The sequence below is a fragment of the Aythya marila genome (assembly GCF_965140915.1).
Source record: "Aythya marila genome assembly, chromosome: 15".
In the NCBI taxonomy this organism is placed as follows: Eukaryota; Metazoa; Chordata; class Aves; order Anseriformes; family Anatidae; genus Aythya; species Aythya marila.
Genome location: NC_139056.1, coordinates 16,992,036 through 17,004,139, shown reverse-complemented (window position 1 = coordinate 17,004,139; position 12,104 = coordinate 16,992,036). Strand labels below are relative to the sequence as shown.

The 12,104-nt window shown below is 43.9% G+C and overlaps 1 protein-coding gene across 6 annotated transcripts in view; it reads right to left on the bottom strand.

The window, feature by feature from the left end:
• The window catches only part of TNRC6A (trinucleotide repeat containing adaptor 6A), a 48,059-nt gene extending 36,939 nt beyond the window's left edge, over positions 1 to 11,120 (bottom strand). For 5 of the 6 annotated variants that reach the window (XM_082772355.1, XM_082772360.1, XM_082772356.1 and 2 more), the window contains exons 1-2: positions 10,961 to 11,120; positions 10,264 to 10,311 (exon numbers count right to left, since the gene is read on the bottom strand). In XM_082772355.1, the coding sequence (XP_082628481.1) occupies positions 10,264 to 10,311; positions 10,961 to 10,965 (53 nt within the window). In that variant the 5' untranslated portion in view covers positions 10,966 to 11,120. Of the gene's footprint in view, positions 1 to 10,263; positions 10,312 to 10,509; positions 10,732 to 10,960 lie in introns of those variants that run through there. The other variant, XM_082772357.1, reaches the window with a different exon arrangement.
• Between the last annotated feature and the right edge of the window lie 984 nt (positions 11,121 to 12,104).

The window sequence follows — 12,104 nt, the reverse complement described above, 5'->3', positions numbered from 1 at the left end:
TGACAAAGTAAAGCAAGAAGACACCACATTTACTCTCTGAACAAACTTCAGAGATTAGGGGAAGTCCTGTTTATAAAGCAATGTTTCAGAAGCAACCGGCTTGCTCCCAGGTCTGTACACACTTTCTATTCCATCAGCTGCAGTGCGAGCGGTGCTCAGATCCCAAGCTGCCGTGGAGATCACTGGGCAGTAAAAGGGAACAGACTCCCATCTGCTACTTACTGCAGCAAAGGAGAAAGCCGAGACAACTACGGGAAGGGTTACAGAATTTACACCCCGGTTGGTGACAACTGGTCTTGTTGGCATTTATCTCCAAAGTTCAGCTTTGAACATAAAAACAGTTGTGATTTTTTTTTTGTTTTTATCTTTGCCATGCATTTCACACACTAAGCAAGGCAAAACAAGAGAAAATATTTTCTTACACACTTACTTTGAATACATTAAAATCAGCTTTAAAAAGTCAGCCTCATTCAATGCCGTGGATACAAATTTACTCATCTTAATAAAGACAACCTTGCCTATACAAAATTTTTTTGGGAAAAAAACTAAAAATGTCCTTAAGTCAATACGTGGTTTACTTTTGCCTAGAAACACTTGGCTCCTTTTTAACCCCAAGTTACCTACAACTACAAAACCGTGGCTTAAAATACGATAATTAGATATAAAAACCAGAAGTGATGCAACTGAATACAGTAAGACACAGGATACGTAAGAAGCATCAAATCTTTCATTACTTCTTTAGCTATACAAATAATTGGTTAAGTCTCCATTTGATGCAGCTTAAGTCATGTTCAAAATGAGTCGAGGTATCAGTTATTATTTTTAAAATTTTTTTTTAATCAACACGGCAACCAGAAGTCACAAGTCCCATTGTGGCAAATTCATGTAACTTCCTCACTTTTTAAGCAGACAAACCAGTATGCTTATGCCACCTGCCTCTCATGGTAGGTGGTGCCAAGGCAACTAATACCAAACAACAGCTCATCAGGTTATTAACTACAATTCTTACATTTAGCATTCTGCATAATACTGCCAGCCTTCTGGAAGAGGTGAGCATCACATCATCGCTGCCCATTTGATTTCTACCTTTAAGCTGTAAGACTGTTTTACTGTCCATTGTGAGATTCTTCAGCAAAATGTTAAAAGTGGTTCTGGTCCCAGCGGGGAGGATGCCGTAATAACGATACCTACACTTAAATCTCCAAGCTTGGGGCCATTTGGCTATTATTATTATTTTCAAACAAGGAGAGATACAATACAATAATGCTTTCATATGGCATCGGGGAATAAAAAAGGCTGCAATACTTTAAGTATTTACAGGGCACAGAAACTTCTGAGCCTATTAACGTTACCCAAGACACAACCATAAGATCATTTTTCGCATGCGCTAACTGAAACACTTTACCCAAATCTATTTCTTCCAGTACACTCAGACAACAGCTATACTTTGTTTAGTTCGTAAAAATGTATCTGCAGAGTAGGAAGATTTGTATTCACAAAATTAAAAAGTGTCTTTTTGTTGTTGTTTTTGTTAATTTTTACTTAATTACAAATTTTTTTTACTTTTCTGACTTCTCCCTGTAAACAAACTCTTTGGTGCATGACTACATGTATCTGAATAGCAACTAATAAAAACAGAAATCAGTTTTCATTCCTATTTGCCAAGATCTTTGTTCTCACTGCAAATCTGATTTCATCCTCCACTTGTTTCTTTCCCTAGTGGTCCCTTCTGGTGAGATATCACTGATCTGTTGCACAGCCACCATTCTTTTTCTCCTCTAACAGCTCTAGGGTGACTGTTACTTACAAGTACTAATGAACTTTCCTTGCATGGGTTAAACAAACGAGCCTGGCAGCACAGGTAGACCTGTAGCATGCTTTGCCAATGAACAGCCAACTGATACCAGTATTCCTCCTACCACCACTCTAAAAAGCTTCTCCAGACCAAGATCTATCCTCTAAAATTTTCCGATGACAGCAAGCAACAGTCGCTTCTTTTTAATAAATCATTGCTTCTGATGTGCTGAGATATGCAAACTAACTGAATGTTCTTTCTGGGATCCCTCTGTATTTCAGTTGTAGGCCATGTGGTTATTCCACGTTTTATCATGGTTTTATCATCAGGCTGCAAGGCTCAGTGAGCTCTGTCTTACTGCAAAAAGCTATCTGGCATTTGTAATTAGGTGTCAATGAGCAGCTACGAGGTTGGTCATGTAACAGAAAACAATCACCGCTGGCCAGGTCAGTTGAAAGCAATCCCTTGGACACCCTGCAAATCAGGGGTAACGATGAACCTGCAGCGACATCTGCACACGTGTATACATGTAGGTGAGATTGGGCAGGTTTGCCCGTCACTGCCTTCCATCCTGAGGATCTGTAACCAAAGTCTGCAAGACATCCTCAGGCTGAGTTCATTTGGAATAATTCAACTTTTAACAAGTGAATTAAATTGGTAACACCACCAGAAGGGTGTAGGTCTGAAATCAATCTGCAGTTTCTATATATCACAACTCACAGAACATACAACATACAGAATTCAGCTAAGAGCCTTGTTATCCAACTGAGGAGGCCAAGCATTGCCTGCCTGCCTCCCGTGGCCAGAAGTCACATCCCCAGCCCTCCTCCTCGCACAACCTCACTGCTGGAGCACAACACACAAGCGCTTGGCACACGCGTGGCTGGCCTGACACCTGCACACGGCTGCCTTCCACACATTTCCTGGAGCAGCTCTCTGCCTACCTTGTCCCAGGATCACCCCAGGAAAAAGCCCCAACGCAAGCAGGCTGTGCAGCTGGAATCGTTGTCAGCATCCTGTGACTTTCTGTTTCCCAGAGGCTCCTCAGCCCCAGAGAGCCAAGTTCTTTGTTCTGGAGCAGCCACCTAGTGCGCTCGCGGTTCCTCCTGGGCCCAGTGTCCCTGCATCCAGAAGCGCTGGGCACGCACGAGATGAGCTGCAGGGCCTCAGCGAGAGGTGACACCTGGGGAACAGGCTGTTGCTGTCAGCAGCAGTCAGCCAGCCTGAAACTTGCCCTTGCCAGGCTGCGGAGCCCCAGGGAAACAGTCCAACTCTCCTGACTGCCACCGGAGTTAATTGTTCCAGCAAGCCCAACAAGGGCTACGGGCACAGGTTGAACCCCTCTGATGCGGGAAGCGCATCAACGCCGCAGGATGGCGTGCTACACAGAACTGTCTGCTGGAATAAAAGGTTACTTCTAGGATTTCTAATATCCTGAGAAGAATTCTAAGGGTTAAGAAAGCCACTAACGCTTTTTGCTTAACAAATGTTAGTGCTTCACACGCAGAAACTTCATTAACTGAGAAATCATTCAGGTTTCAGAAGAAAGCTCGAGTGCTGCAAAAAGCACAGGCAATGCAAAGCAGTATTTTCACAACAAAAAAGTGACTCATCGATCTTGCTACAACTAAGTCAACATGATTACATTTTATTTTTAGAATACACATGCTAACAAGTAACACACCAGTAGCTCTGGAATATTCTACCTCAGCATCATTTTTCGGCTTCCACATAGGAAAGGTACAATTCCTAAATTATGACTCTGATCATTCTATTTTCATGTATTTAAGAAGAGATTTTACATGACAAAGCCAGCTCAGCACACACACACAAACTGTGATGACGCATCAGGACCCTGAAAAAACCTGCCTACCTATAGGTAGGTTTTAACAAGAGCATTAGATTACTGTTATAATGTTAAATCTCAATGACTAAAAAGCAAAATTAACTCATTCTAAAACTAAATAACAATAAAGTCCTTATTGCCTATTCATTAAAAATGTGAATCTTTCAAGGAATGTACTCCTACTACTACCACTACCCTCTAACATAAGCATAGACCTAAAAAAAAAAAATAAATTTAAATTTACCTATTAGGTCATCACAGTGTAAGGCAGAACTCCTAAATTTCCATCTCCGACAGCCAAAAGAGCAAATCTCCCTTATTCTTTCCAAGAAGTTAATACAGGACCCTATCAACAGGCAGCAAGTGCTACTATTTATGCCCTGGACTCCACCATCCCTTAGAACATAGAATTACAACAAGCTACGTTTTTAATGCTACTTCTTGAGAAGTTCTGTGTCTCATTTATTATCTTATACTCTCACAGCTACCTCTGCCTGTTCTGCGCTCAACATTTTATGTATCTCTTTCAGTACAAATTACAAACAGCTTCAAGTTACTTTGCAGCATTTAACAGGAAACGGGGTAGGAGCAGAGGCTAATAGTAACAAGATGAAAATAGAAGAACAAGCTCCGTTGCTGGGCTCTTCCCTGCACCTAGGTACGTGTACACCATTGCCTTGGAAAACAGAGGTGTTGGTAGCAGCGTGCCTGGCCCCTCAGCCTCTGCAAATCCTGGTTCGTAAGAAATATATAAGCAGACTTCTATTACTTCCCCTATCAGCCATCCAGCTTTTACTACTACATCTACAGGACATTTCCTTTTCCTCCTAAATAATTGGATTAGCTTGCTCAATGCTACATGGTGTTAACAACAATGCAAACCTGGTTCTGCAGTTTAGATCAACTGCAAATAAAATACCCAAGCCATATGAAATTTACATTTGAGACTGGAGTAAAGACCCTGAGTTTAAACAGCTTAACTTAAAAGATAAGTTATTTTCAAGTGAGACCAAATGAAAATCGATCTTGATCTCAGGAGAAACTACATTTTTTAAAGCTCTGAGAACATACACGTAGAAGTTGCAACTGTCTGCACAACTGTGAACAGACCGAGTGCTAGATAAATACTTATCAAACACATTGAAATTTCCCCCCAGTTGTGGCAGTCTTGTTACAGTAACTCACTCAGCCCAACTCGTTTGTATAAGGAAAAAAAAAATATACCACAACTCTACTTATTTAAGCCATTAAAAAAATTAAAAAAATTATCTTCTAAGACAGGTACCACTTTTGCAAGACAAAGTGCCTCATGATTCTGGGTGACTTTTGATATGAAGTCAGTTCGTTACTATCAGTTGTGCCACTGAGTGGAAAGCAGCCACATTCTGCCTTCTGCAGTCATTCTACCACTTCCTTAAGCTTTGACAATGCTAACATTTAATTTTATGTTTTGTTTGATTTGTTATTTGGCTTGCAATCTGGAAAAGCTGTAATATTCAAGATGTAAACACTGCAGGTAACATTTACATCAAATCATATTTTACTGATTACTTTTAAGTCTTGCAAAAGCTTCTATTAATGTGTAATTTAAAAAGCTACAGCTTGGCATCTTAAAAATGTATGGGCTGAAATGGAGAAAGTAGTTAGACATATTTAACCTCTGTTCTTGCGCTACATGAGAATCAAGTATACCCATATTTTCCTGAAATACATGATGAGGATGCAATAATTAACACTTGCAGAGCATGCTTCCTTTGCTGTTATAACATACGAAAGGGAAACATGCTGCACCACTATACAATTACAATTCTAGTCACCCCACAGAGGAAATTATGGTTACAATAAGATTTTTGACACAAATTAAGATCTAAGACATTGCACTGCGATATTATGAACACAGTGTTTATCTCAGAGCGAAAAGCACATAGTACTTGCACCCAGCAAATGTCAACACCGAAATAAATCAAGCTGCCATCCCACCACTAACGCCAGCTATCCAGCATCCATCAGAACTACTTATGTAACAGGATTGTATTAATTGAGTTTGGAGATTCTTCAAGTGAACACTAGCACTCAGAACGCATCTCTACGAAGGCTGCTGGAGATGTCAGCACCGTTACAGATGCTCACGCTGTGTTTGCCAGCCAAACAGCTACCTTCTCGGCTCACTTTCAAACCAAATTAAAGTCACGCTGCCCCACAAGATGGTGCTAGTACATTTTAAAGACACTTGTCACCGACAAATGCTTCAAGCCACGAGGCTGGGGAGGGATTCTCCCAAAGGCATCCTGCGCTGGGTTACTCTGAAGCTCTTGAAACACTGCACAGCCTGCACTTGGGTCTTCAGTGTCATTCCCCTGGCCAAGTGTGCTAAATGCACCGAGTGACCGACCACTGGCTGGCACGAGTCCTGACCAACACGAGGCGGGTGGGCTGGCCTGGGCGGGCAGCTCTTCTCACTGGACAAAGGAGACGAGTTAAACAACCAGCCCCTAGCGGCCCTGTCCTAAGACCTGGAGCTAAAAAGACATTTATTAATAACTGAAAGTGAAACGGTATTTATTGGTCCGCTTCTTGAAAACATCATTCAGCTTATTTATTGATAGCAGGACGCTGGAGACACTGATAGCATGCTTGCTAGTAAAACAAACATCAGCTTCTATGTTAATTAGTTATGGATTTCTGCCCTCTGCCCCTTTGCTACGTGGTTTAAACATGAAAGTAGCAATTGGAAGCGATTACACACAGTGGCTTCTAAAACCACTTCAGAATTTCCAGTGACAACTATATTATTTGGAAAAAAAAAGTTTATAATTAAAACCAAAACAACAAGAAAAGAACAATTTCCCTATTTGCTCTTCTAGTTATAAATTAACTTGCAATGCTACAGGTGGAACAGTCAGAAGGTTAGATAAGCATGCCGAACTGAAAGACCTTTTACAATTCTGCAAAAGCAGCAAATGTGTGCATGCACTACATAACTCACCTGTCTGATTTATATACAGACTTCCAAATGCACTGCCAAGACTTAAAATTTATATTTTGGCTGTATTCTGACCTAAATTTCCCTAGTATTTATTTTTTTTAGATAATGCAAATACATACAGCTACCAATAAAAACTATTCCTCAGTTTCTAAAATCCAACAACTTGCTTTTGTATGAAACCATCGTTACAGAACAACCAGCTAGAAAAATGTGTTTTTTAGTTAAAGATTGATCCTCCTATTCCTTTATTAACACTTCCTACAAAATAGTGTGTCACAACACAAAGAACATCCTCCAAGTTTACGGAAAAGAAGCCGGGACTTTAAAGTTAACAACAAAAGACACCTAAAACACGCCTTGAAGAGAAGCATTCTGACAACTAAAACCACTCTGCACACTACACAGGAGCACAGAAAGCCCCTGATGAGAAAGTTAAACCACTTGTATACAGATTTTGCATGTGTTAGTTCTTCCCAGCTATTAACGTAAAGAAGAGGCACTGCCAAGCTAAGAACTGATACCTCAGTGCATACCTAATTAGCGAAGAGATGCCAGCTACTTTGTTTTCTGCTTTCAAAATACCTGTCTTTATCACCCTAGAAGTGAGGTGACAGAAGTTCAGCTCTCATGTCTACCATTATCAATTTGTTCAGAGCCACTCATCGTTCCCACTTCCCTAACACAGAGGCTGGCTCAGTAGAGCCACGTTACAAACTGCGACCACTACCAACACGCCATAGTTCTGGAATAATGTTTTGGTTCCATTTTCTCCCCGAGGCTTCACCCAAGATTAGGGTTTATCATGTTTACTGCTGCGCAAGCATACAAATCTATTTCCCTGAGATTTTGTCATCTAAATACACGAGACTTTAGCAGTAGCAATAAACAGTCCTTATCTTCACGGAACAAATGGGGATAGGAAGATCCATTAAATCGCTTCTCCAGAAGCAAAGTGGTTGTGCAGGATATCTGTAACATAGGCACAAACTTGAACACTGACTGCTCAAGTCCAGCACCATAACTACTGAAGAGTGCTGCAGTATAATTAACGTGGAGTCCAGAAGCACACTGCGTGATGGGTTCCTGGTAACACTAGAAAAAGAAGAGGTAAATGCAAGCTACCTTATGGGGACAACCTGACAACTACGCATCATCTGAAAAGGTATCTTACTGATTGGGTAGGGGAGAAAAGAATCTATCGTTTTGCTTAAGCATCTCTGAAGGTCTTTAAAGGTATGAAGAGAATGCTGCCTCTTTGCAGTATGCTCTTCTCACTTGACTGCAGAAGTTATCCTGTAGGAAGTTTATCAGGAAAAAAGCCCTGCCCCTACCGCCTCTAAAACAAAAAAACAAAAATAACAACAGAAAATCAAGTGCTTACGTATCAGCAGAAACCACTTCATTTCTCACCCTCTGCCCCTGTCATTGAACCATCCCATTTTTTTCCAAAGCAAAAAAAGGAAAGCCTCATGCAAATATGGTGGTCATACTAACACAGAGTTAAAACAAAAACAAACAAGAAACATACAGCAGAAACTTAGAAGAATACATGGATGAAATCTAGAGGTGTATGTGCTGTCAGGGAAAGTCTGCTTTCCCAGAACACGGACAGCCTGCAACCAATGCAGATGGAGCAGAAACGGGTGAATGAAAGCACAGTTGTTAATCTTCTCTATAATTTGTATGCTTGTGAAGTACGAGTCAAATGCCAGTGCTTGGGAGTAAAACTGTAAACATATTTCAGATATTTACCTTCTCTCAGTTCCACGTAAGTGAGGTAGAAAAGCCCCGTTTAGCAAACAGAATTAAAAAGCTATTTCTTAAACCAAGAGAACTGCATGGCCTTTTTTACTGCTGCTGATTTGACCCAAATTTAAGTTGCATTCCTCTAGTTAGTAGTGGGAGGTTACACGTTCTTGCTCAGTGGTAGACTGAGCAGGTTACATTTCACTTGTAATGTTATGCAACAATAAAACGTGCAACACATGTATTTGGATTACTGTTGCCAGCCATGCACTGTGCTTATTTCTGAAACCAGCAGTACACACCTCGTCCACTGCAGAAGTGCATTTTAAAGAGGACGCAGACCAAATGAAGATCCTTTCGTGAGCCAAATTTCTAGTCCTGAGATTAAAAGTCATCGCTCTAACCGGGTAAGCAAGCTGTAGTAACAGCTGCAATACTCACTCTATCGCACACCACCAGTCTAAGCCAATATTTAAGATTTACAAAAAGGCTATTTCCTACCTATTTATTTTTAAGCATAAACTCCAAAGGCAATTGCAGAACTTGCATGAAGAAATTCCAATATCCCACAGAGTTTACAGTCTGTATATACACTATGAAATTTTAGATTAAGAGCAATTGTACAATGGGTCTATTTACCTTTCCCAGGGATATTTACTCTTTTACAATTTGACTAGGTCACTGCAGATTTAATAAGATCATAAATAACGATAGCAGAGAAAGAATGAAGGCTATCTGTTGAGCTCTGCAATAGTAAAACAATCAGGCCTATCCAGAGCAGGCATGCTGCAGCTTTACCCGGCTACGTGCCCGCATGATGAAAATTCCCTCACTAAACAGAAAGCAGTTAGATGACAGGTTTCTGAAAACAACTGATACATTAAGGGAAAAAGCAGCTCTTAACCATTTAAAAGAAGAAAACACATAGCTCCTGTGTCAGAAAACAGAGACCCGAGCCATACCAGAAGTTACTCAGTGAACCTCGATCTGTTCCCACTCCCCACAGAACGCTGCCTTCAGGCAGTTGCACAGTTTACTTCCACCTCTTTTCACCACCCATACTGCCAGCGTGACAGGAGAGACCTCACAAGCAATTCAATAGATCTTCACATTGTTGTGACTCTAAGACTCGTGCCGTTATAAATAAATATCTCAGCGCTCTATCTAACAACAAGGTTCTGAAATTGCTTCTGGTATCAAGTATATACTGAGCACTATCCACAGAATTCATTTTTTAGACTGCTTTGGAATTTTTGGTGGACAGATTAAAGAGCTGTAATTTGAAAATATTCTGTGCAAGTCAAGTCCATTTAACAATTACCCGGACATTATATTCACAATATCATTTTTAAATGCATCTTGAAGATTCTATATATATTGTACAGATGCCAACAATAAAATGGAAAAAACAAACCCTGCTTATGCATATCATCAAAAAAAGGAAGACACACTGACAATGGGGGAAATCTGATCAATTTTCACAGTGTAATCATAAATTAATCTGAAAGTTTGGGACTGACTAACTGCCATAAGAAAGAAAAAAAGCAAGCTATGCAAAAACCAGCAATCACTTTAATTCAGGGTTTAAACATATTTCAAATGGCCCTAGTAAAAGTCTCCTGGCAAAAGAGCCTAGCAAACAAATTCTATTAGAGGATCTGATACTGTTATTATGTAAATGAAACTATATTAAAAAGGTGTTTAGATTACAGAACTACCTAAATTGCAGACTCCCCTATGCAGTAGACAAGCACATTTTCAATTTATTTATTTTTTAACCCTTATAATTAACGTGAAATTAAAGGCCCAGGAAAAAAAAATACATAATAATTTTTAGTCTTATGCTGACGCTTTCCGAACTGCGGGAGTGAATTCAAAGCAGCACCTTACCTGCTTAGTTTTCTTTCGACTTCTTTGGTAGCTTTAGCTTCCAATTCTCTGGAACAGAAAGCGGTGTCGGTTTCCATGTCAACACAAATGCAGCAGAAAGCACAAAAAATAAAACCGCGGCGGGGCCGGGACCCACCCCGAGCTCCGCGGGCCCAGCCCAGGCCGCCGGTGCCGGCCGGGGGCGCGCCCCGGGGCCCACCCCGAGCCGCCCTCGCCGCCCCCCCCCGCCCCGCAGCCCGCGCTCACCCCGCGCGGCAGCCCCGGGGCCGCTCCGTTCTGCTGCATCACCGGGGCCGCCTAACGGCCGCAGCCCGCACCTCCCGGGCGGCGGAGCGGGACCGGGACCGGGACCGGGACCGGGACCGGGATCAGGAGCTCCGCGGGGCGCTGCCGGGGGCTCCGCCGCCTCCCTCCCGGCGGCCCTGCGGCGGGGGGACCGCGGGGATGCAGCCCCCGCCGCGCCCCCTGCCCGTGCCCCTGGCCCCGTCCCCGTCCCCTCCGGCTCCGCTCCCGGTGCCAGCCCCGCTCCGCCCCCCCCCCCCCACGCGGGGCGCCCCCCGCCCCGGCCCCTCCCCCGCCCGCAGCTCCCGGGCCCCGCCGCCGCCGCCCGGCCCCTCCCCTCCCCTCCCCTCCCCTCCCCTCCCCTCCCCTCCCCTCCTCGCCCCCCCCCTCCCCTCTCTCTCCCCCCGCCCGCTACCTCATGTATGTAAAGTGCTCGGAGTCCGGCCCGGCGTGGCTGCGGCCCGGGCCCGGCGCTGTCGCGGCGGCTCTAGGCGGCCTGGGCCCGGCAGTGCGGAGCGGGAGGGCCCGGCAGCTGCAGCTGCAGCACCGCCGCCATTTCCTGCCTCCTCACCCGGCCGGCCCGGCCCCGCCGCGCAGGAAGCGAAACCCCCCCCGCGCCCCGCAGCGCTTCCGGGTCGCCGCGCTCCCCAACATGGCGCCCTAGCAACCGCCCTGGCAACGGGGATGGGGCCGCGAGGAGCCGCCTCCTGGCGCCCGGGCCCGGCCGTAGAGAGGCCTCGTCCTCCCCCGCCTGAGCTCCCCCCACACACTGGGCCGGTGCAGCGGGAGGAGACGGGCACCGGGTCTGGCCTCCAAGGGCCTGAGCGTCCCGTGTGAGGCCTGCCCCAGCCGCAGAGGGAGCTCGCCCCCGAACTCACCCCGGGGTGCGGCCGTGGCAGCCCTCAGGCCTTGTTTTATCACCATGTTTGTTACTTATCCTGAAAATACAGAATCCCAACCGCTACCTCATTGCGACAACCCATGGAAAAGAGCGGTCGTTTCCCTGAGGAACACGGGATGACACACAAATAAGCAAATAACACGCGTTACCAGCAATACTTTTCCCTTTGTGGTATGGCTGTTTCTGTTCCCAGGCGCTACTGCTATGCCCAGTTCTGTTCTGAATTTTGGGGCGTCAATAACAACTGACTGATGGAAAAGAGGCATCAATGTCTAAATAAACACCATGACATGAGGTAGCCCTTTCTCTTATCCTTCCACAAGCTTCCTTAGGTTGAGAGAGGACACTGAAAAGCTTCTAGTGTTCACAAACCTAGATAGAAATTCATTCATCTGAACAAATAAAAGATCTCTGTTTACGTTTTAGATTAAATTAACTTCAACACACGCAATAAAGAGAGAAGAATAGATAAGCCACACTCTGTTTTACTGCACTTGGTTTCGGTAAAAATATCACAGAAATTAATTTGGAGAAATTAAATCACTCAAAGAACTGACAGGGAATAATGGAAGAGAATTAAGAACGGTAATGCTGAGACAGAGTGAAGGTGAGATCAGATAAAAAGTCACCGTAAACAGAAGTGCATCCTTACAGGCAC